A 25,627-nucleotide genomic window follows, 5' to 3' on the forward strand; every position below is an offset into this window, starting at 1 on the left:
ATTCATCTAGTTCACAGTCAGAAACATAGGTCTTCGACTATAGGAGAGAATCCGTCCTTGTTCTCTTGTTGCCTGGTCTGGTTTGGATTTATCTTATTTGCCGTCGTTTGTTTGGTTTGGGTTTAGTATTGAAAATTTTCTGGAATATGGGCTGAATCCAGAATGTCGATCCTGTAGGCAGTGATGCGGCCTTTATATTTGATTCAAACCCTTTGCCGCCCCTTGTGCTCTCTGACACACGTGATGAGATCATCTGGCCTCGGAGGGTAAGAAATTAGGTGTTTGTGAATATAACTTGGGAGTTTATGAACTGTCTCCGATCAGCAAGCCTGTCCACCCCCAGCAAAACTGTCATGTAAATGTTGACCTTAAGAACTAATTGATAGCTGGGCACGCTGGTCCCTGCCTGTAATCCCAGGGGCTCTGGAGGCTGAGGCAGGAGGATAGAGAGTTCAAAGCCAGCCTCAGCAATGGTAAGGCCCTAAGCAACTCAGTGAGACCCTGTCTCTAAATAAAATGCAAAAGAGAGCTGGGGATGTGACTCCGTGGTGGAGTGTAGCTTTACTGAAAATGCAAAGTTACCAGAACCTACTTTCTGTTTTCCCTGAGCATCTGCAGAGATTTAACCTCAGGGCTCCCAGGCTGGGTTCCGTCACTTGGGGAAGGTTCACATAATGAGCAGTCTCATCTTTTTGTCTTCAGAACGACTTCCTGGCTCACATCTGGGCTTCCCAGATGACTGAGGCTGACGGGTCCCAGCCCAAGCCAAAAAAACCCAAAGCCAAGCCACTCCTGCCTGCTCCCTCCCGGGTGCGGGGTTGGAGGCCCACCACGCTGTCTGTCTGTCTCTGGTCTTGTTTCCACTCTCAGATCCCACCAGGGTGATGGTCCCCCCTTCCAGCATGGACGTCACGGTTGGAGAGAGCATCGTCCTGCCATGCCAGGTGACCCACGATCACTCCCTGGACATCGTCTTCACGTGGTCCTTTAACGGACACCTGATAGACTTCGACCGAGACGGGGACCACTTTGAAAGAGTCGGAGGGGTAAGTATTAACGTCAACTGTGCCCAGCAATCCCACAGGCTGGTCATGTGTTCCTGTGTATGAAGGAGGAGACTGACGCTCCTAGGACTTGTCGTATGACGTCACGTTCTTCCAGTTCCTAGATTGCCACACTCTGCTTTAAACTTCAAAGCCCCAAGCTCTGTGCCCCAATCCATGCACTTGACTCTAGACCTGGTTAGAGAAGGAACTTCAGAATAGTCACCTCGTATGTCTTTAGGCGACTGATTATCCCTCCCCTTGGCTCTTGCAGAAGACTCATGGTTGCAAATTCAGGATTTGCTTTCTTGATTCCAAAAGTCTGGTGAGGCTATGTATTACTTGCAGGCAATTTTGTTCCAAGTGCTTGATTTTTGAAAGGCCTTACTTTTCACAGTGCACATTATCAATAAATACATAACAAGGTTAAATCTAGAAACAAGTCACAGTTTGTGTCTATCAGAACCATTCTGAAACTGGACAACATGATGCGTGCATGTAATCCCAGCCACTCAGGAGGCTGAGGCAGGAGGATTGCCAGTTTGAGACCAGCCTCATCGATTTAATGAGACCTTGTCTCAAAATTCAAAATAAAAAGGCGTGGGGATGTGGCTCAGTGGTAAAGTGCCCCAATCAAATTGGATGTCCTCGTAATCACTTACATGTGGCTGACGGCCACCCTTTGTAGGGTAGGTAGCTGGAGAGTGGCCTCTGACACTTTCAAGGGCTCTGTCGGGAACAGATCAGACCATGGGGGTGGGGGTCAAGGGGATAAGATGGCCCTGTCGTCCTGGGTAAGAGCATCGGTGCAGATCTCCCTAAACAGTTTGGTCTGGTTGGTTCCAAGGGAAAGTCTCTTTCTATGAAATTCTTACTTCGATCCTATTTTTTTTATATATTTGTTTTGTTTTAAAGATACAAATCCGGGCAAAAAAAAATTGGAGAATCACTAGAGCGCGTTCTAAATCCCAAAATCAGAGAGCATATGGTAGGTTCTGTGCTCTGAAATAGGCCACAGGAAGTCTCTTTGACATTCACGTCCCAGTGAATAAAGTGAATTAAGGAGATGGTATAGGCATGTCCTTACTGCCAACGTGGCTTCTATCTTAAAATCAATGCACCTTTCATATTCCCTATGGGAGGCTGGTTTTTTATCCAAACCTCTATTCAAGTGTTATATGTCACTTGAATATTTATATCTCCAGTATTATGTTTCCCCAGACAAAATATCTTAGGTAAAAAAATCATTAATAATAATACTGATAGCGGGGCATGGTGATGCACACCTGTAATCCCAGCGACTTGGGAGGCTGAGGCAGAAGGATTGTGAGTTCAAAGCCAGCCTCAGCAATTTAGCAAGGTGCTAAGCAACTCCGTGAGACCCTGTCTCTAAATAAAATACAAAACAGGGCTGGGGAGGTGGCTCACTAGATAAGCACCCCTGGGTTCAATCCCTGGTGCCAAAACAACAACAATAATAATAATAATATTGATGATGGTGGTGGTAATGATAATTCCTTCTATTTGCCTAATCATTTATAAAGCACCTTCTTATATATTAGCTCCCTAATCCCCACAGAATCCATAGGAAATAAGTTGAGCATCTATTATCTCCTGTTACTGACACATGTTCAGTGCATAGTAAAAACTGGATGAAAATCCTAAGTGTTATAAGTAACAGACTTTCAGATTTTAAAAACAAAAATTTCATAGCTCTCCTTGAATTAGCTTTAAGGTCTTTGACATGATTGTTTCAGAAAGAAAATTGATCATGACCATCAATAATACCAGTTTAAATTTACTGTGTGCTTCACAGTCTGTAAAAAGGATTTTGAGTAGCCGCACAATCTGATTTGGTTCTCACCGCACAGCACAGTGGAGCGAGACATCCATCTTTCAAAGGTCAATAAACTTAAGATCCAGAGAGATTAAGAGACTTCGATGAAGTCACACAGCAGGGGTCCGCCCAAGACAACTAAGTATCAAAACTTGAGCGTTCCCTTCGCTGTGTGCTTTGGCCTCTGTGCTAATCCCCCGACAGCCATTGGTAGCTTCTTCCATTGTCTTTGGTAAATATGAATGTGATGGGTTCTACTGACACACAGGATAGAAACTCAGGACTTGCTTTATTCCCAGTGAGAATAAGGTCTTAGAGAGTCCTATAGCAAAATATTATTAAGAATGGGGACTATGGCTGACTGTGTGGGTTCAAATCTGGCCCCGATTTTTAGTGGCTAAGTGACCGTTGGCAAGTCACCTCACCTGTTTGTAGTAGAGTTTCCTCATCTGTGAAATCAAAATTGCACCTGCCTCTCAGAACCTGTGTTTAGTGAGTTAATAGAACTAAAGCACTTGAAAGGTAGCCGCCATATGCAAAATACCATTGAGTCTCACCAGGTTGGTGGCCATTTGCAGAAGGAGCACTTCAGGGTCTGGGTCCGCTTTCCATTCTGGGGTTTGGAATGGGAACACTCGGGTGGACGGGTAGACCGTAAATTATTTTGCTATTCTTTGGGAGTTTGGCCTGTGGTATGGACCTATGCTTGAGCAGATGTTCACCAGGCTCTTGATGAACAGGGATAAGAAACCAGAGTCCTTCATTCAAATGCCCCCTTTGTGCCAGCCTGAGGAGGGATCTCTCCTGTTTATTAGAAGTCCCACGCTGTTGAATGCTGTAGAATTATTTCTGGGGCACAGAGACATCTCTAGACCAACCGGGGGATGTAATTAGTCCTATTCATCTGCTAATCAAACATGCATTTGGCATTTGGAAAACAAATTAGCACCCGTTCCACACTAGGTGATGGGAGATTTCCCTGGGGAGTCTGGTCTTCATAATCCTTTAATTCAAACCTGGGAGCAATCAAAATTGCTGGCTGTAGAACAAGGCTCTACAGGAAATTGCCAAAAGCCTCCAAACGGGGGTGGGAGGTTTGCTTCCTCTTTCCAAATGTGGAGTTGAAAAGTGTTGGAATGCCAACGCAGAGGGCAGGTGGAGGACATGTCAGAGAAACCCCCTGGACCAGATCAGGAGCCACCTTATGGTGGCAGAGTGTTCCAGGGAGCCCAAGAGGCCACCCACCTGAGGTCTCTGGAAGGTGCCATCGGAAGGCGTTGGCGCTGCGATGTGTCAATCAGGAGCATCCACAGGCCACGGCCTGCGTCGCTAATGTTGTCATCGGCCGGCGTAAAAATAAATCCATTAGTCACCGTGTCCTTCATGTGCGGAGGATGTTTAGAGCTCATTAAAAAGTAATGGTAGCCCACTTTCCCCTACTTTATCAGCAGGACTCAGCTGGAGATTTGATGATCCGAAACATCCAACTGAAGCACGCTGGGAAATACATCTGCATGGTCCAAACCAGTGTGGACAAGTTATCGGCTACAGCAGACCTGATTGTAAGAGGTATTGGATTTTTTTCCGACCCCCCTGCCCCCCCGCCGCTCTTTTGTCCTTAAAACATTTTTTGTGATATCTACTCTGGCACAGAGTTCTAAGACCTCAGTGGTTCCGAAGTATAGAGGAAATTAAAAAAAAAAAAAAAAGACATGAACTACATGTTAGCAGTGGTGAGTTACCAGTCCCCAGAAGTCTCCAGAAGTTCCTCCTGGGGCAATGTCAGAAGCTATAACGAGCAAGCCCAGTTTCTTTATACTGAAAGTGACGCCTGCAAGCACCCCCAAATTCCAAATCAGGGCAGCTGGGGTCCCTGTGATTTCCTAGAATGACTTTAGATTAACCAAAGCCAACAGTCTCAAAAGGGTTTCACCTGGGCCTTTCTGGTCCCCTCTGGGTTAACCCACAGTGTTCTGGGCGGCTATTCGAACAGTAGTTTAAGAAGTTTATATCAGACTGCTACCAGATTCGTTTTTTCTTGTAAAACTAATTGAATTTTTTTAAATATAATTTTAGGGGTGACAGGAAACACCCCTTTGGTTGCCTGGGATGTAGCGAATAAGCTGAGGTGAATAGCAAAAACTAGCATTTGTGCGAATCTCTCGAGTGTCGCCAACTTGATGTGACCTGGACCTAAGCTAAGCTACGCCCACGGAGCCCGTTCCAAGTTCCGCTTAGTGGATTTTCAAGAAATACCTTTAAATAAAAATTAAAGTACTAGTGAACCAATGTGCATACCAGAATCCGGCTGGTGCATGCTCGGGGATTTTCTAAAGTATTAAAAATAAAAGCTGGGTCAGGAGGGTAGGTCAGGGATAAGGGGGCTCACCTCGCATGCATGAGACCCTGGGTGGGATCCCCAGCACCATAAAAAAAAAAATTGAATAAAGAAAATAAAAATAAAGATGAAGCCAACCCAGAACATAATATCTTGGCTTGCAGCTCCTTGGTCAGAATTCCTAACTATAGGTGTCAAGCCTTCTTTAGCCAGCAGCTGAGCTCAGGTGGAGCTTTGAGAGCAAGAAAATAAAGATCCAGGAGATCAGCATTGGAGGCAGGGTGAACCAGGGAACAAGGCATGGTGGGAAATACCTCCAGTTCTGCGCTATATCCTCTCGGTAGAAGGTGACAGGGAGATGTGTAGGAATTAGCACCTTAAATAAGGTTAAAGATAGCTTAAAGAAAAATAGCATTTATTTCGTGTATGCTTTGGTTACCTTTAAATTGCCTTTAAAAGAAAAATCATTCAGTCATGGTGCAGATAAGAAGAAAAAAAAAATCTTATAACTTAGGTTGATCTGCCCACAGAATATCTTAACAGAAACATGTTTAATTCTACTTAAAAAGAAAAAAAAAATACACCAGAGTCGATCTGCTCTCTCCTTAGGGACAAAAGGATTCTATTGCCGGAGATTTATCCTCTATTTAATTAGGATAATGTTCAGATCAGCCGTTTAAACGCCAATAAATTAGACTGATAAATATTTAAATCAGTAATACTTGAAGTTCTTAAATGATATTGTATACTTCATTTCACAGAGAATAACATTGAAGTTGCAAACGCAGCCTAGAAGAAAATCTAGTTCTAATCAGTTAATAAGGCCAATAAATTAATATGCCATTTTAAACCCTAATCTCTCATCCTATCTCCTCCTGCTTTGTCCGGGCAGACTTTCTGCACATTGCAGTAGAGAGACCCTTACAGGAGCCTGCGAGAGATTTTGATGTTTGAATCGAGTATGGCTTTGAGGGCTGGGTCTCCCCCTCTCCTCAATCCATAGCAGCACCTTCAAAAGCCACCCCTGAGCAAGCAGCAGACACCAGCCTCAACCCAACCGTCCCCCTGTTCTTGTTTGTCACAAAAAAAAAAAAAAAAAAAACTTGTATGCACCCCTGACCATGTTATCATTTTGCTCACTGGGGACAATATATATAACCCCAAAGGCACACCCCATTGACCTACCTCCTCCATCCACACTCTACCTGCCTACAGTTACCACCCATTTAATCCACATCAGTGGATTAATCCAACTGATCAGGTCACACCTCTCACAATCTAATCATTCCCCGCCTCTGAATATTCTTACGTTGTCTTTTGGGGGACAGATCACATCTAAACCATAACAGAAAGGAAGGAAGGAAGAGGGGAGGTGAAGGAGAGATAGGAGGAAGAGGATATTGTTGTCTAGATTTACCTGGGTTAATAAAAATCCCCAAAGACCCAAGGTTGCCTCAGCCCCAGCTGGGTGACATTAGATGGGCAGGCTGAAATGTCACCATGGAAAATCAATCAGTTTCAGATTTCCAGATTCCTTAGCCAAGAGTTAGAAGGAGAAGATAAATCTGGTATCATCTGTGCATCTATAAAGATGGTATATTTTAAAAGGAAAGAGGACGTTAGGGCGCCCCCTACAGGGAGGAGCGGTGAATCCCCGAGCAAAGTCTGACTCGGGGGAAATTGAATCCGACTTTGCACCCTCTGGGTGAGGTCTCTTATTTTTCCCTGTCTCTGGGACATGGCCCAGTGGTACTTGGGGAGGGCATCGGATTGCTCTCCTGGAGATCAGCAAACCCCTCCTAGGAGTATCTCCTTACACTTGTCCCCTGACGACCCCCTTGTCTCCTGAGGCACTGAGTTGTGTCTTGTTTCTGCCTGGGCGGAAATTTCCCTGTTGGAAACCAGGATGCATCTGGTTGGGTCTTTGCCCTGGGCCTGTTGCTCTTTAGCAACAGAATTTTACAGAGCAAGGGAGGGACCCTCAAAGTTTTAAAGCTAGTTCTGCTCCAATGCACACATCCTTGGTGACCGAAAGGACCCTTTTCAGCAGAGAATGATCACGAAATCAGGAAGAGTTGTGTATCTTTTGTCACCACCGTGTCCCCAGAGAGCAGTGCCCATGACCCACAGGAGGAACCCACACATGTATATAATGAATGGAGAAATGAGCTTGGACCCTTAGGTGGCCCAATATTCTCTCCTCGCATCAGGACAAATACTCTCCTGTAAGGCTCTGCTTGGCGGCGGCTTTCCTTATTATTACCCCTGGAAGCTGGGGGCACGCCTCGTTGATCTGGGTACTTCCAGAGCCCTGCACAGGTCCCAACCCCTATCAGGTGGTCATAAAGGATTTGACAAGTGAGGAGTCGGGGAGGGAATCAAACGTCTGGTGGGTCATTTAGGTCATTTGTCATACTGATCTGACTCTGGGGGTCTCACTCTTTGCCAGGTCCTCCGGGTCCCCCAGAGGCCGTGACCATAGACGAGATCACGGACACCACTGCCCAGCTGTCCTGGAGACCCGGGCCTGACAACCACAGCCCCGTCACCATGTATGTCATCCAAGCCAGGACTCCGTTCTCCGTGGGCTGGCAGGCAGTCAGTACAGGTACCATGCTGGGTGCTGGGTGTTGGGTGCTGGGTGCTGGGTGTCTCTCGGGGACTTCCACAGCACAGCGTGACGGACAGACAGCCAACTGGGACAGGAGCCAAGGGACAACTGCAAATGATGCAGTGTGGCTGGGTCTCCCAGACCTCCACCCGCTGTGGCCGTCAGTGACTTAATAGTTTTCTCTATAACGACTCATGTTTTGTTTGGGGTTTGGGGTTTTGTTTTGTTTTGTTTTTTGCTTCTCTTAAAGCAATAGTATCTGTGAAGTGATAGGTCAGAACCTGGGTTTTCTCTTTGTTCCTTCACAAATTTAAAACTGATTATTTTTTTTAAAAAAAATTGCATGCATCTGTGTATTCCTTAAAATCATCCTTGTACCACTGTGGTAGGTTGGGAAGCCGTGGGCTATGCCAACCTTATTTCTATTTATTTATTTATTTATTTATTTATTTATTTATTTATTTATTTATTGGTACTGGAAATTCAACCCCAGGGCACTTAACCATTAAGCCATATCCCTAGCCTTTTTCTATATTTTTATTTATTTATTTATTCATTCATTCATTCATTCATTTGTGTGTGTGTGTGTGTGTGTGTGGTGCTGGGAATTGAACCCCAGGGCGCTGAACCATTAAGCCACATCACTGACCTTTTTTGAGGGGGGAGGGAGTTTCACTGGGGATTGAAATCAGCAGTACTCAACCCCTGAGCCCCCTCCCCAGACCTATTTTGTATTTTACTTAGAGACAGGGTCTCACTGAGTTGCTTAGGGCCTCAGTAATATGCCAGCCTTTAATCCTGTCTTAGTAAGGCTTCTACATAACTTTCCAGAAAGCAGTACATAAGGACTATAGGAGCCTTTTGAACTGCTGCCTCTCAGTTTAGGTGGATAGATTTGGGGATGAAGAGGTGTGAAATATTTAAAATCAATTTACAAATTTTAGCATAAATTTTTTTCCAGACTATCCCTAGTGGCAGCAACATTTTCACCTTCTTTCCTTTTTTTAAATAATTTTTATACTTTTTTATGATTATGGTGTACTCCCTATATTTCTTAAAGTTTCATAATCATTTCGCTTTGGGGTCCTAATTCTTACACCTCTGTCAGTGTCTCATTTTTAAATTTAGATTCATTTGAGGAGAAGAAGGTTAGATGGACAGGTAATTCCTGTAAGAAAGTTACACATTTCCATAGTCCCCGAGGGCTACCTGTGTGGCCTCCAAGTTTTAATATAGTGGGACTCAATTTTATGCAATTTATATAAATTGTTGATTTGAACAACCCCCAATTTTTTTTTTTTTTCATTTTAGCTTAATCGGATCACAGAAACAGCCTTCCACGATAACACTGAGTTTCTGTTGAGTCCCGGGAGTGTTTTAGAAAGACAGATGAGAAGCATCTGGAAGTTAGGCAGTGACTTCTAGTCTCGACTGCTAATCGGCTGATCTCTCTACAGCTTCTGTTAAACGGGTGCAGTAAGGATTGTGTAAGAACAGACATAACACTTTTACCTGACCCATTGGATAGCTGTCAGAAGGAAAGCTCGCCTATATAGTCCATGCAGGAAAACCTGTTAGGTGATTCTAAGAATAGTCCCAGTCAAGTAGCTTCAGGCTTGGAGGGCTTTGCATTTTTATGAGGTCATCTGCTGGCATCTGATTTGAGTGTGTTAGTTGAACAGAGCTCGGGGGTTACTCTCTGTAATAGCAGTTTATACAGCCACCATCAAACCACCTACCAGGCCTTGAATGAGGTGATGGATGGATAACAGACGGATGGATGGATGGATATTCCTATCCTCCCAACATGGGGTCTGCATTTGTTTTTTGTTTTCTGGGAATCCTGCGAAACCACCTCATCTTTTGATATCTTGCAGTCCCAGAACTCATTGATGGGAAGACATTCACAGCGACGGTGGTGGGCTTGAACCCTTGGGTCGAATACGAATTCCGGACCGTCGCAGCCAACGTGATTGGCATCGGGGAGCCCAGCCGGCCCTCGGAGAAGCGGAGGACGGAAGAGGCCCGTGAGTAGCCCCCCCGGGATTGACCTCATCTGTTCCAGCAGTGCCTGCTCCTTGGAGAGACTTTCAATTCTTCACTACTCTTCCTGCCAGAGGAGTCTGTGTATTAGCACGTTCTTCCCCTTAAACGATTTTAAAAGATCAGAAATCAGGCCAGCAGGAGGTGAGCTGGGCAGGCAGTGAGTTGTGATCACCAGTTGAGTCCTCCACGTTGGGTTCACTGGTAGAGCAAGAAGCGCTGCTTTCAAAATCCAACTCTTGCTGGGCGCAGTGGCGCACGCCTGTCATCCCAGCAGTCTGGGAGGCTGAGGCAGGAGGATCTCAAAAAGCCAGCCTCAGCAAAAGCAAGGTGCTAAGCAACTCAGTGAGACCCTGTCTCTAAATAAAACACAAAATAGGGCTGGGGATGTGGCTCAGTGGCTGAGTGCCCCTGAGTTCAATCCCTCGTCCCTACTCCCTGAAAAAAGTCCTTCTTCACGGGTTCAGAGGTCTGCCTTCAGGCAGAACTGTCCAGTTACATACCCCAGCCTGACCTTGTGGACAGTTCTGCCTGAAGTCTTGCAGTCACGTGATGATAGCCCAGCTAGCCCAAGGCTTCCTTCGCCCCCTGCAAAATTATACTTGAATTAATTCCACTCAGCGATCCTGGGGAGGAAACCAGCCCGATTTCCCCGTCTTTTACAGAGAAAAGTGGGGATCAAAGAGGTTAAGACAGTGAGCAGCCAGGGGTCACCCTCTGCTCACCGCTTCCTCCAGCACCCAGCTCAAAGCTCACCTTCTTCTGAGAAGCCATTAGCCCGCCCCGTCCAGCAACCTGCTCTGCAGAACACCTCAGCTCCTCTTCATTCTGTCTCTGCTGAACTGTGCCGTGGATTGGCTCTATAAACGATTCCCCCCACGCCCTTGCCCTCCACCTGGATTGTAAGCTCTGCCTGAGCAGAGAGGCTCCCCTGTTCCCTTTGTGTGTATCACCACGTGGCTAATAAACACCTCTCCAAGCTTGGGGACCTATGCACCTCTGTTCTTTTCTCCTCCCTGGAACCCCTGGGTCTCTGGGGATGGAGCTGAGCCACGGGTCAGACATGCCCCCTTGCTGAATGGGAAACAGGTAACCGAGAGCCACGTACACTTCACCTCCTTGAAGGTGTGGGTAGCCGAGTATTGGCTGGCGGTGAGCCACCAGGAAGCCACCAGGCTTCCCCAGCAGTCACCTGCCATGGCTTGTGTGACATGACTTGTTTTGTGTCTCCTATGCAGTTCCTGAGGTCACCCCGGCCAACGTCAGCGGTGGTGGAGGAAGCAAATCTGAACTGGTTATAACGTGGGAGGTAAATGAAACCACAGGGCATTTATCTGGGCCATTGTATTCTTTCAGACGTAGCTGGGAAGCCTTCCCCTCTGTCTTGAGCCGCTAAAATCCATTCGAGTACCAGGGCTTCCTTTCCCCTAGCTAATGGGTAGCAGGAAATGAAGGTGCTAGCCCATCCATGGTGTAGGCAAGTTTTTTTTTTTTTCATTTGATTCATCCCAGGGAAAAAACAATCAGGAAAGAGAAGCCAACACAAGTTATAAAAAGAGAGAGAGAGAGAGAGAAAGAGAGAGGAAAAAAATTAAAGAAAAAGGTTCAGAGAAAACCAGAGTTTTCTTTTCTTCCTGAATTGCTACATGGTCAATTGATTTAAAGTGTCTGCCAGCCAGAGATTTAGCTCAGCACCAGCAGGCTCGCCCGGCAATTGGTTTTGCTGCTGGATTAAGAGGCATTTAAAAAAAAAAACAACCTGGAGGAAGGTTAGTCACCAATTTATTAAAAATTGATTTTGAGAGAGAAGGTGAGGAGCTTTCAGAAAAGGGTCCTTTAATGTTTTTGAAAGATTCTAGTCTGTGGCTGTAAAAATGAAATCATTTCCTCTCCTCCGAGCCCCAGCAGTGGAAGCAACCCCTCACCCCCCCCCCACCCTCGGGCTGAGCGCTTCTCCTCTGAGCAGGAAGGTCCTGCCTGAGATGCCAAGATGGTCTAGGTCCCTTGGACCAGTGAAGACCTTCCCCCTCTTTGGCACTAGAGGGAGATGCTGGGGTGGGGCGTGACATTTCCACCAACTATCTCCTTTCAAGGTCATTTCCAACTATTTCAGAGTTGGGAGTGACCCTCGGAGCCCAAGGGTCCCCTGCAGATTGTCATTGAGTGCTTTAAGCCTGCTGTCAATCTCCAATCTCCTGAATATGTTAGGTAGCTTATTGGCCAACCCTAAATTTAAAAAAAGAAAAAAAAACAACAATCTTGATATAATCATGAGAAGCAGAGAAGGAAGAATGTAGACAGTCAGGTTTGTGTGTTGACTTTGGAATCAAACTGCTGGGATTTCTGAAGGCCACCACCTCCTTTCGTTCGCAGACGGTGCCCGAGGAGTTACAGAACGGCAGAGGCTTTGGGTACGTGGTAGCCTTCCGGCCCCATGGGAAGATGATCTGGATGCTCACGGTGCTGGCCTCAGCCGATGCCTCCAGATACGTGTTCAGGAATGAGAGCGTGCGCCCCTTCTCTCCCTTCGAGGTTAAAGTGGGCGTCTTCAACAACAAAGGAGAAGGACCCTTCAGCCCCACCACCCTGGTGTATTCTGCAGAAGAAGGTACGCTGTGTGTTTCCTGGACAAAGCTGATGTTTCTTCGATGCTCAAGTTTCTATGTAGGACGGACTGTCGGTTTAGGACGTACGGAACACGTGAATCAAAGGCACATCTGGATTTGAGAAAAGTATCATGTGAAAAAAATGTGGTTCATGCCAGGTGCAGTGGCACACACCTGTCATCTCAGTAGCTCAGGAGGCTGAGGCAGGAGGATCGTGAGTTCAAAGCCAGCCTCAGCAAGTCAGCAAGGCCCTAAGCCACTCAGTGAGACCCTGTCTCTAAATAAAAGACACAATAGGGCTGGGGATGGGGCTCCGTGGTTAAGCACCCCTGTGTTCAGTCCCTGGTACCAAAATGAAAAAAAATAAAAAAGAGAGAGAGAGAGAAGTACCCAGGACAGATTATAAAAACAGAAGTGGTGTCAGGAAATGCATGTTTGTACTTTGATATTTGCTTAAGGAGATAAAAATATGTAATTTAAAAAAAGCAATGAACTTTTCAAAGTATCAAAGAGGCACGTATCGATTTCAGCTGCATTAGAAAAAATATAGAGCTATCCCATCAAATGCAAGACGTCGTGAGTGTTATTACTTACAACTAGGCTAAGCTCGATTTTTCTTTCAAAAAGACCATCAAAAGGAAAGATTCATATACAAATGGTCCGCAGGCTGAAACTCTGCCAAAAAAAAAAAAATAACTGAAATTTGGGAAACAGTCGGTCCAGCCTGTCCTTTTAGCTGAGAATGCAAATGACTTGGGTAAACCGTGGCTGAATCTTGTCCAAGAACATGGAGATCACAGCATGAAGCTAAACTAGTGTCCGTTCAGCTCTCTGGAGTCTTAGTGAAGTCAGGTGACTGTCTTTTTTTTTTTTTTCCTTTTCTCTATTGTTCTCATAATCCAGTGACTAGAATTACTACTGATGACAAGTGTTCATTAAGCAAGTTCCAACCAAGCACGGTGGTGCCCTCCTGTAATCCCAGTGGCTCAGGAGGCTGAGGCAGGAGGATCGCAAGTTGATAGCCAACCTCAGCCATTTAGCGAGGCCCTAAGCAACTTAGTGAGACCCTATCTCAAAATTTAAAAAAAAAATAAGATAAAATGGGCTGGGGATGTGGCTCAGTGGATAAGCGTTCCTGGGTTCAATCCCTGGTACCAAAAAAGAAAAAAAAGTCCCACCTTGAAGAAATTGCTGGCTTTGAAAAACCTTGAACTAAACTAGTTCTGGGTTCCTTCCATACCACTCACCTCCAAACTGAAAACCCAAAAAGCTTTGGAGTGGTCTCCTCCCGACCACCACCCGCTACATGTCAGTCATTGCCTCTCTGCAGAATGAGGCTGTGCCTGGCGTCTTTAAGGACCCTTCTGGAACCACGGATTCTTTGCACCTTATAATGAACATCGTCTGTAGAAGTTTGTGCTCATGCAGCTGATTGATTCATAATAACTTGAATTCCTTTCTCTGCAGAACCCACCAAACCACCGGCCAGTATCTTTGCCAGGAGTCTTTCTGCGACTGATATTGAAGTTTTCTGGGCCTCCCCGCTGGAGAAGAATAGAGGACGGATCGAAGGTTATGAGGTAGGCAACCACGTGTGCCCAGGGTCTGTACCCCTCAGTGGGGTCTCAAGGACACACTGTGACGGGAGCTGACCTCCATTCCCATTCGTAGCTGTCTGTTTTAGGGACCTGGCTTCTGACTCAGAATTAATGAAAGCACTAAATGTTCAGACTGCCCATCCTTGGTCCTTGGTATACTCTAGGGGGGTGTTTCAGGATATATGCAATTTTAAGCATTTATGAGCTCAGATCTGATTTACCCAGCATCACCTGAGCTCGAACCAAAGACGGAAAACAACCAACAGTGGTTCTCAGTAAGAAGTCAAAAACAGGGGCTGGGGCTGTCGCCCCGTGACGGAGCGCTTGCCTAGCACGGGTGAGGCCCTGGGTTCGATCCTCAGCACCACATAAAGATGAAACAAATAAAATAAAGGCACTGTGTCCCTCTACAACTACGCAAAAAAACAAAAATATATATTTTTAAAAAGCCAAAGACCAAAAAAAGAAGGCTTTCTTAATTTTATGGGTAACTTCTCAGAACATGCAAATCTCTTTGTTCTGAAATCTTTGCTCATTGAATTGGTCATAGAAAATTAACTCCATCATTTAAAAAAAAATGATTACCTGATAACATTGGAAATGTGCCCCGTGGGCTGGATTTCCAGCATCTTTCTATATTCGCAGGTTAAATACTGGAGACACGAAGACAAAGAAGAAAACGCTAGGAAAATTCGCACAGTGGGCAATCAGACATCGACCAAAATCACCAATTTAAAAAGCAGCGCCCTGTATCACTTGGCTGTCAAGGCGTATAATTCGGCTGGGACGGGTCCCTCCAGCGCCACCGTCAACGTCACCACCAGAAAGCCACGTAATAACAAACTCGCTCAGAAATATTTGGGGTGGGGGATTCATCAGATGGTGTCCCTGTTTCCTTCCTTGTCCCCACCTCACGGTGACAATTTGCATACTAATTGGTATCAGGATGTGGTTTCAGACTCTCCTTAGCATCTCACTGAACCCTTGAGGACATCATGCCAAATTCATTGCTCCCGAGGACAGAAAGATAAATGTTTTTTCTCCTCCCTGGGAAGGGCTGCTGCTGCTTTTAGCTCTAAATGTTAGGCGACCAGGTGAATCTTTCTCCATTTGCAACGCGGTATCTCAGTCAGATTTCAGTGACCTTGAAGACACAGATTAGTGCAATCGTCCATTAAATGGCCTGCACTCTTCGGTTCCAGTAAGGAGAGATCCCTCCGAATCCGTTGAGATTTAATAACCTGTGACTTCGTATATCTTCATTTTTTTTTTATAGCACCCAGCCAACCTCCTGGAAACATCATATGGAATTCATCGGACTCCAAAATTATCCTGAATTGGGATCAAGTGAAGGCCCTGGATAATGAGTCGGAAGTCAAAGGATACAAAGTGGGTAATTTCTTTTTTTTTTTCTTTTTTTTTTTTGCAAAGGCACCTAATCTTAATGTGAAGTGGGGACAGTGTCCTTCCCTGCATCAGATGATGCACATTCTCCCTTTACCTGAGGATGCTTTCCGAGCCCCTTAGGAATCTCTGCCCCAGAGTGGTGTGGGCCAACTTGTATAAATGTCCCTGAACCATTTGTCAGAATTTAGATAATCATCCCTGTTAGTCAGTTTTCTATTACTATAACAAACTCCTGAGACAATCTGTGGATAAAGAGAAAAAGGTTGATTTGGGATCCAAGTTTCAGAGGTTTTCATTCTACAAATAGTTAACCCTGTTGCTTTGGGGCCTGTACCAAGGCAGACATCATGGTCGAGCAAGCTGCTCACATCACGGCTGCTGAGAAGCAGAGAGAGAGGAAGAGACGAGGGTCCCAGAGTCCCCTTAAGGGAACATCCCCAGTGACATAAAACCTTCCTGTAAGTCCTACCTCTTAAAATTTCCACCACCCCCCTCTAGTTCCCCAGGCTGGGGACCACACCTTTGGGAGATACTTACCCAAGCCACAGTGTCACCTAACCTTTAGGCTCAGGCAGCATCAATCAGACAAGGTTAAGGACTCGGAGGATAAAGGACCCTGAAGGCACACTTGATCAGCATTTCCCCTGTCAGGTGTTTGGTTCCCGTCTCAGCTGGACTGGTCAATCAGACACAGTAACGTCCCACCATAACTAATGGCCAATTGTTTCGGCTCTGCCTGTAGTCAGGAAGCTTTGCATATTTAGAAAAACAAGTGGGAGGTTTTTTTTTTTTCTTTTTTTTTTTAGAAAAGTCATTTAGAGAAAAAAGAAGAAAATAGATGTAGCCTTATTTCCACAACCGAAAGAAGTCCTGACCAGGCGTGAAAAGCTTCCTATGGTCTCCGGATAAGCCTCCCCCAAACCAGTGGCTAAAACACCAACTGTGTGTAGTTTCCATGATTCTGAAATCTGGTCCGGGTGCCCATGGGCACCCCCGGCCCCCAGGCCTGGATGGGCTAAGGTACCTCTTGACACATTTCCACCTGCTTTGATGGAGCGGAAGAGCCGGAATCTGGCCAGGGATCGCTGTCCTGTGAGGCCTCTCCCTGTGGACGGCTTGGGTTTCCTCAGAGTATGGCCATCTCAGGATAGTCAGGTCTCTGACCTGGTTTCCAGCTTCAAGGAGAAAGAAAGCAAAGCTACCCATTTTTTTAAAATCTAAGAATGAAAATAGCCACTGAATGGAGATTCCTCAGAAAACTTGGAATGGAACCACCACTTGACCCAGGTATCCCACTCCTTGCTTTATACCCAAAGGACTTAAAATCAGCATACTACAGGGACACAGCCACATCAATGTTTAAAGCAGCTCAATTCACAATAGCCAAGCTATGGAACTAACCTAGGTGCCCTTCAACAGATGCATGGATAAAGAAAATGTGGTATATATTTATAATGGAATATTACTCAGCCTTAAAGAAAAATGAAATCATGGTATTTGCCAACAAGTGGATGGAGCTGGAGACTATCACGCTAAGCGAAATAAGCCAATCCCAAAAAACCAAAGGCCAAATGCTTTCTCTGATATGCAGATGCTAATTCACAATAAGGGGTGTGGGGGTGGTGCTAGGAAAGTACAGAGTTACTTTGGATTAGAGAGAAGGGGAGGAGAGTAGAATGAATCAGATCCTCTGTGCATACATGACTACACATCCGGTGTGATTCTATGTCACGTACAACCAGAAGAATGAGAAGTTATCCTCCATTTAATGATGTGTCAAAGTGTATCCTCCTGTCTGTCATGTGCAACTAATTAGAACAGATAAAAAAAGAAAAAAATGGTCATCTCAGACTCAGAGTCAGGGGAGCTAGACTCTAGCTTTTGATGTAAGGCCTAGAATGGCCCATGCAGAAGGGAAGGGGTTGGTAGCAACCCTACTGATAGACCAGAGAATGCACTAGCAAGACCGCATCCAGCAGTCAGGTTCAGAACATCCCTAAGGAATGAAGGAAGGAATTGAGCATATTTAAGCTGGGTTAAAAAAAAAAAAAAAATCAAAAAGCCCCGGAAGTATGATGCCCCCTTCTGGTATGGGAAGGGCTATTGTCAGGAATGACAAACTTTGTCCTGCAAAGTTCCAAGGGATTTTAAAACGACAGGCAATGAATGAGAATTACATGGAGATAAAGGGTGGCTCCGTTCTCCTTGCTGATGGACCGAGCTCTTCGGAAGGGGACTTAGTTCCAAGACAGGGGGAACATTTCTCTCTATCACTGGAAATGAACCTCAGCTGGATTACCGCACGGTGAGATGTTAGGAAAGGAAACAAGAAGGGTATATAGATTCCATCGCATATTCCATTTCCTTTCTAGCCCAGGAAAGTCATGACTAAGTGACATTTAAAAGAGCTTTTAGGAAACCATCATCATCCGGGCTCCGTGGACAGTGCTCTTGACCTCTCGTGGTTTCACATGGATCCCGCCAGAGAAAAAGTGGTTCTTTTAGCAATTTTGCATGTCAACTTTCAATGAACCATTCCGTGGTTTTCATTATAAAAGGAAGATTATAAAACCAAAGCCTATGATTATTTTTTTCCCCCAAGGAGGCACGCTGGGAAGTCAGAATTTTCTGGGGTCCTGCAAAATAGCCTTTCATCTATGACTCAATAAACGAAAGAATTGCCAAGACCTTCCCCCCGCGCCATCTAAAAGGCAGAAGCAGGCTGGGTGGGAAGCCACAGCCAACCTAGAGAGGGTGTCTTGCTATCAGAACGTGCCAGCTGCAGACCACTTCCTGCCTGTGTTGACTTCAGAAAAAAGGAGACACAGCTCCCCAGAGACTGCAGGCTTTAGGAAGGTGGTAGGGGAAAAAAATATAAAATGGATCATTCTAGATTTCAGTTTTAAAATGTGGACACCTCCTCTAACTTTGTCCTGGAGTTTAGCTCTCTCTTGGCTGTGTGACTTTAGGTCGATCGCTTGAGCTCTCTGGGACTACATTGACCTTTGGTGTTAAAAGGAGAAGTTTCTAGTATCTTTGTTGTTCTCTGACCCTGTCTCTCCCTGTGACTGTTCCCCCAGACATTCTTAAGCAGGGGCTCATTTTTCAGCTCGGAGCTTGGAAGCCTTCCCTGCTGGCCAGAGCTAGGGGTTTTGTGGGAGATGGGGGTTTTTTGTTGTTTGGAGGGGTACAGGGGATTGAACCCAGGGGCACTTTACCACTGAGCCACCTCCCTAGTCCATTTTTATTATTATTATTTTTGAGACAGGGTCTCATGGAATTGTGCAGGACCTGGCTAAGATACCGGGGCTGTCTTTGAACTTGAGATCCTCCTATCTCAGCCTCCCAGGTTGCTGGGAATTACAGGCACGTGCCGGGGCTTCAGCCAGAGCTCTCTGTATCAGACTTTTGGAAGTCCTTACCATCCTCTTGGATGACTGTAATTAGCTGGTGGCTTGTGAATCCCCTGACTGTGGGCTTCCGGAAGACAGTGTCTGAATTCTTATCTGTGTTTTTCCCACCAAGAAGTACACTCACGGTGATCATGAGAGAGCTCTCGTTTCCTAACTCTAGTTTCTGTGATGACCAAAGAGACAGCGGGGTTGGGTTAGGCTGGAAGATGAATGAGGAAAAGAGTAGCTTTATATAAAAAAAGAAAGAAAGAAAGAATAAAGACACACCTTTGCAACTCTGGAGTCCTGACCAGGCTAGCTGGGAGGATGATCTTGACCTTGATCATCACAGCAAAGAAAAGGAGGCATGATTGATCTAACCCAACCAAGAGGGGAGGATGAAAAACAATAACAGAAGTAAATTCTCCCTCCTGGCCTCAGTGATACCCATTAGAACCGGTGGGAAAAGGAGTGTCAAAGGCAGACAGCCACCAGGGTCCCCAGGAATTTTGCACAAGTCCCGTGCCCAGGCTCATTTTCAAGCGGGTGCTTGAAATGAAAGAAGCATTCCAGGCAACGAGGCAAAAACGTTCGCTCAACGGGTGATCAGCAAGCCCTCGTGTGGCAGATGTGAAAAGCCCATTGAGCTAAGTGACTTGGAGGGCCCTCGGGTTTGGCCAGGGCGAGGATCAATATGCACGCCGAGTCCGCTTCAGTGAACTGGCCGTGAGAGATGATGGCTTTAGAGAGAAAAATTGAGTCACGGTCACGATTTAGTTGGCACCACTTGGCACACCTGCTCCCTCTCAGAGACTCTCCCCTGAGCTCTGTAACACCTTTTGAGAAGGCCCTTCTTGAATCGATGTCCCCAGCCAACACTGGAATGCACACCTAGGAGATCCATTTGGGCAGCATCACGTTGTGTAGGGCCTGGGGGCGGTGGGGGGGTAAAACAGGCCAAGACAGACCAAGGGGCATTTGACCCCCCAAAAATGATCCGTTGGGCTTGGCGTAGGATGGGGAGGAATTATCTTCACGTTTATAGAAACAGAATGAGGAAAACCAGAGAGCTTGGGATGGTTTCCTATCTGAATCACCAACCACATCCTATAAACTAGCTACGGGGCGTAGACATTCTGGTTTTTTTCCAAATATGGTTTTGTATTCGTTCACGGTATTCAAGAAAACATAAAGGTTGGGAAGTTGGTGTTGAAGGAAGTGTGGCGGACGTATGGAGGTCTAGTGGGAAATACTACAGAAGCCTCAGACAGAGGGCTGAATGTCACAACCACTGCACTGACTGGTCCACGTACGTGTGAGCGCGTGTGTGTGTGTGTGAGATGGTATCTCAGGAAACCCATCCTGAGATCATCTCTAGAGATGACTTTATAGGCTGAATAAACCATGGGTCAGATTGCAGTGGGAAGAGTTGATCTTTGATAGAGAATTTGACTCACTGAAAATAGCAATTGTAGGACTGGGGGTGTGACTCAGGGGTACAGGCCCTGCCAAGTGCGAGGGCCTGGGCTCCATCCACAGCACCTCCCCATAAGGCTTTCCTATTAAACTCAGTCCTTTCTTGGTCCACGTTTCCTCCTAAACACTGAAGGTATCCGCGTAGCGGAGATCTCTGTGTGGGCAGGAGTCTTCATATGAGAAGTTGACTCTAGAATGTGTGAGTCCCAGGACGTTCTGTGCACACGAGTCTTCCAGGTTAACTTTAGGACACCAGCGTTAAGAAGGAGAACCTCTGCTCTGGCTCGCAGAGTCAGGCAAGTGACCTAAACAAGTCACCTCTCTTTTCAACAAATATCCTACCTATTGGCACTGAGCACTTTTGTGAGCCTTCTTAACTCCATAACAGCCCACTCAGGGAGAAATTCCATTTCTAGAATGTAGTGCATGCATCAGCTCTAATTTTATGGATGAAGAAGTATGCCAAAGTCACACAGCGAAGACGTCTGAGACCTGGGATCAGAACATAGCATCATGGAAAATAGGGATTGTAGTCACTTTTTAATTCTATCTATCAGCAATAAACAAATAGAGCAAGTGGTAATAAAGTTCTGCAAAGGAAAACAAACCAGGGTGCAGCACTGGAGAGAGGCATGGCACAAAAAAGACAGACTTCACATTTTATATAAAGATCAAGAAAAGCTACTCTCAAAGTGACATTTCACTTGGGTCTGGAAAGAAAGGAGGAGTGAACAGACAGCTCTCTGGAAAAGCATTCCAAGTACAACAGACAGTAGGTACACAGGTCTTGAGGTCACGCATGCCAACATAACAAAGTGAGGAGTTCTGTCATCTCCAACAGCCTGCAGAGTTGGTGACTGTCCAGAGCGGGCGGTGACTTCTCGGCCCCCATGGGTGCCAGACAGGAACGGAGACAGTTGTGTTTGTGCTACTATCATGCAACACCCACCGGGAAATAAGTTATAATAAACGTCAGTTCATTTTTCACAGTTCTGGAGGCCAGGAAGTCCAAGGTCAAGGTGCCAGCCTATGGCCATGACCTTTTTGTGCTATCACATGGCAGAAGCAAGAAGGGGATGAGAGAACAGAGGGGATCCTTCTTCAACAGCACTCGTCCCACCCACAGGGGTGAAGCCCTCATGCTATGTCACCTATTAAAAAAAATCACCTTTTAATGTCATCGCAGTAGGAAATGAATTTCACTGAGTTTTGGAGAAGTTAGACATTCAAACCATAACCATCAGAGGGGCCACATCTTCCAGTTTGTCAATAGAACTGAATTTTTTTTTTCGTGCATAATCCCTTAGTTTATAAATCCTGGCGTGGAACTCAGAAAAAACAAACTTAATGAGAGATTAACAAATAATACAGGCAGGCTGGGCATGATCCCTGTATCTCCAGGTTTCTACCACCTCCTTGCCTATAGGAAGGCAGAGACAGCCACCCAGATGGTGGCCAAGCTGGAACCGTGGTCCTCTTTGGAATCAGAGCTACCGTGGTCATGCACCTGATCATGTAGAACACACCGGACGATCCCTAGTGGAAACAGTCGTTGGCGGCTATTATTATCCTCATTCCTGGGAACCCACACCTCCTCCCTGACTTCCGCCCTGGATTCTATCGAATGCAAGTACAGCCTTCAAAGCCATCAGCCGAACCAAGAGTTTGGTGTCAATAAAGGGTTTTTCGGGTCCTTTTTAAGGTTTTGCCATGGTCCCTAATATTACAAGACCCGTAAGCCGTGCAGATAAGAAGTCTGGATTTTTTTTACCCCCCTGGAAATATTTCTTCTGGATTTATATTTGAAACTCGTTGAATTCTCTGAGCTGTTGCAAGGACCAGAGGTAAATCAAAGAAGCAATTTATTCCTCAAAGCCAGATGTGACCTTGCATGCTCTCAGCAAGCCCTCTCTCCTGAAGGGCTGTGGCGTGAGGCTTCCACACTCCTGAGCGCGGCGGCGGATTTATTGGAGCCTGATCATTAGCAAGGGGACGATCTGGGGGTGCAGGGGGGCGGGTGGCTGATGAATCTTTCCACCTTAAGGAAATTGTGTTTTCCACCTTGTACGAGGGAGACATCCTTTAAGGTAATGAGATGGCCAGGGAAGAAATGGGAACTGAACACCCTTAAGGGAATTCTGATGGATTTCACTGACGTTTGGTTTGGTCCTTGTGATAGAAAAGTGACCTTCTGTCTCCAACCCCCACCAATCAGCATTGGTCGGGGGTCTTGAGGGGGGGGGAGGAGGCCGTCTGTGGGTCTCAGAGCGGGACCCCTGGCCCAGCAGCGTTGGCATTAGCTGAGGGCTTCTTGGGTCTGCAGTGTTTCGGGTCCCAGCCACGTCAGCGCCGGGAACTCTGGGAAGGGGACCCTGCAGTCTGTGTCTTACTGAATTCCCCAGGTAATTCTGATGTGTGCTCCAATTTTGAGAGCCACTAATGTAGCTCATGGCGCTCTTCCCGTATTGATGTCATCTGAGGATCTTTAAGAAAGAAGAAATTCTCAGCAACTCGGGAGGCTGCAGCAGGAGGTATCTCAAGTTCAAGTCCGGCCTCAGCTGCTTAGTGAAACCCTGTCTCAAAATCAAAAATAAAAAAAAGTTCTGGGGATGAAGTTCAGCAGCAGGAGCATCCCTAGGTTCAATCCCCACTACCCAAAAATAAAATTTAAAAAATCAAAAAAAAAAAAAATATATATATATATATATTTTTTTTTTTTTTTAAACTTCTGNAAAAAAAAAAAAAAAAAAAAAAAAGAGGTGTCTGTTTAGAAGTCCTCATTCTTCCTCCCGGTGAGCTTGCTGCTGGTCAGGGCAGGCAGCCACAGGCAGGTGAAGGGGAGCTAGCTAGCCCCTCATCAAATAAAGCACAGCCTGTTCTAGGTAGCTTCCTCGTCCCAGTGACCCGATCACATTGGGGCGCCCAGAAAGAAAACAAAGGCACAAGAGGGAACTGTTGCACCCACAGGCGCTTCCCGAGTGACGGTGACTGCCTTCGCCCCACATAGCCAGTCTGGGGTCCCAGTTTGGGGAAAGATTATTACCTTTCCCGTTTCAAAATCTCCCTGTGCTGAGGTGTCCTCTCTTTCTGGGATTCATGGTGACACTGACGTGCCAGGTGTGTCCTAGGCTTGTAGCCTCTGCCACAGATGTCTCTCGTGCCCATTAAGGCTCCCTTGAGCCAGGCCCTCCCTGTGCAATCTTGGAGACACCCAGAGAGATGGGTGCTATTGTACCCCTCTTTTTGTTTGTTTGTTTGGGGTGCCAAGGATTGAACTCAGGGGCACTCCACCACGGAGCCCCATCCCCAGCCCTATTTTGCATTTTATTTAGAGACAGGGTCTCACTGAGTTGCTTAGGGCCTCCCTTTTGCTGAGGCTGGCTTTGAACTCCTGATCCTCCTGCCCCAGCCTCTTGAGCCACTGGGATTACAGGCGTGTGCAAGTGCACCCGGCTATTATCGCCATCTGATAAACTAGGGAAGTGAGTGAGTCTCAAGAGGTGACATAGAGGCGCCCAGACACACAGTGGCCGAATCTACTCTGCCCCCACAACCCCTGATGTGCATCTGCCTCTCCATCCTCTGTCAGGTGTGTTAAGGGGCCCCCTCCGAGAGGCCAGCCACACAGCATCTTGGTGCAATGCAGCTGCCCCAGTCCCTCGACATATGCTCTTCCCTCATAATGAAGTGGGAGCTGCAGGCACAACCCTTTCCACGAACAGGCTTTCTAAATCCATGGGCAGCCAGAGAATCTCAGCATCTCTGTGTGTCACGGGTGTCACAGGCAAAAAAACAAATGAATACCCCCATCTTCGGGGTCTTCTCGAGGACAGCAGGTGACCCCTTCCTGTACCTGCAGGTCTTGTACAGATGGAACCGACAGAGCAGCACATCTGTCATTGAGACAAATAAGACCTCGGTGGAGCTCTCTCTACCTTTCGATGAGGATTACATCATAGAGATTAAGCCGTTCAGCGACGGAGGCGACGGCAGCAGCAGTGAGCAGATTCGAATCCCAAAGATATCAAGTAAGAATCCTCTCCCAGAGACTGTAGCTGTCATATCGTTCAGTGTCTTCCTCCGGAAATGTGTTAAACTTAACACTGCTGGTTTTGAATGGGTGCGTGTGCGACAGGTGCATAAATACACACTCAGGATTCTCCTCCTTTTCAAACATGTGGAACAATGTGCGAGACTTGATGATTTTAGGCGTTTCTGTTTGTTTGTGTTTTTATATATTTTTTTAAATTTTTTTATGTGTTTCTGTTTTTATGTGTTTTGAGCAAATCCATTCAATTCTATAGAATTGTAGAGACAGAAAGCAGGTTCGTGGTTGGCCGTGGCTGGCCAGGTAGGGGTGGAACTTGAGTGAATATTGGGTTTTCATTTGGGGGATGATGAAAAAATGTCTAGAAATAGATAGCAATGCTGGCCGAAGAGTGTCTAAATGGATGATAAGGCTCCGTACCCTTTAAACTAGTTAAAATGGTCACTTTTCTGTTTTGTGTATTTTGCCACAATACAAAAGAAAGATTGCTGTTAGACGTCTGAGGGGAGATGGGCACTAGCCTTTGGGTTTAGCAGTCTGGAGATTAGGGGATCAGCGCAGGCTGTAAAATTTCAAGCCGTCAGTGGAGAGGTGATATTTTAAATCATAATAAAAATCCTCACCACTGAGTCCTGAATTTTAGCCCTGAGTATCCTTCTGCTAAGTGCCCATAGGTTTCTCAGATGAATGAAGGACCTGCTATGTTTTATGGGTACCAAATAGCAGTCATGAATCCATGAAGTCATTTTAATTGCGCTTACAAAATCTGGGTACCTGATACCTCGGGCCATTTTGCTCTCTCTCTGGGTTGAGTCTTGTTCGGGTTGGATTTCGTATTTAGTATTAGTTTGTTAATATTAAAGTACTTTGATGTCAAGCGGAGGCTCCCCAAGAGCCACCTCCAGGACATAGGTGTGGTTCCTAATGGAGTTTATTGACAGCATTATTTTTCAGGGGTATGGTCTGGGGATGTAGCTTAATGGTAGTGCATGCCGGAGGCTGGGGCTTCAATCCCTAGTACTGCAAAATTAAAAAAATAAAATAAAATAGAAAATAGATAAACCTAGGGGGATTGTATTGTAGATTCACCAAAGAAGATCCCTAACTTTTGGTTGAAAGGTAGCTAGATGTATGGTGAGAAGTGGACGAAACCTCCAGATCATGAGAACACAAGATCCGGGTTTTGCTTCTCTCTCTTTGTTAAAATCTGACCACATGCTTTTCTTAG

General features: G+C 46.0%; 1 protein-coding gene across 5 annotated transcripts in view; it reads left to right on the plus strand.

Annotated features, from left to right (window-relative positions):
* Positions 1–25,627, plus strand: part of LOC107150034 (contactin-4) — an 874,282-nt gene that overhangs the window by 845,620 nt on the left and 3,035 nt on the right. For 3 of the 5 annotated variants that reach the window (XM_048787028.1, XM_048787027.1, XM_015494935.2), the window contains 10 exons: positions 871–1,046; positions 4,329–4,449; positions 7,668–7,826; positions 9,707–9,856; positions 11,111–11,181; positions 12,246–12,480; positions 13,946–14,058; positions 14,722–14,908; positions 15,353–15,465; positions 24,211–24,379. In XM_048787028.1, the coding sequence (XP_048642985.1) occupies positions 871–1,046; positions 4,329–4,449; positions 7,668–7,826; positions 9,707–9,856; positions 11,111–11,181; positions 12,246–12,480; positions 13,946–14,058; positions 14,722–14,908; positions 15,353–15,465; positions 24,211–24,379 (1,494 nt within the window). Of the gene's footprint in view, positions 1–870; positions 1,047–4,328; positions 4,450–7,667; positions 7,827–9,706; positions 9,857–10,537; positions 10,878–11,110; positions 11,182–12,245; positions 12,481–13,945; positions 14,059–14,721; positions 14,909–15,352; positions 15,466–24,210; positions 24,380–25,627 lie in introns of those variants that run through there. The other 2 variants (XM_048787029.1, XM_048787030.1) reach the window with 2 other exon arrangements.

The sequence above is a fragment of the Marmota marmota genome, unplaced genomic scaffold (genome assembly GCF_001458135.2).
Source record: "Marmota marmota marmota unplaced genomic scaffold, marMar, whole genome shotgun sequence".
NCBI classification, from domain to species: Eukaryota; Metazoa; Chordata; class Mammalia; order Rodentia; family Sciuridae; genus Marmota; species Marmota marmota.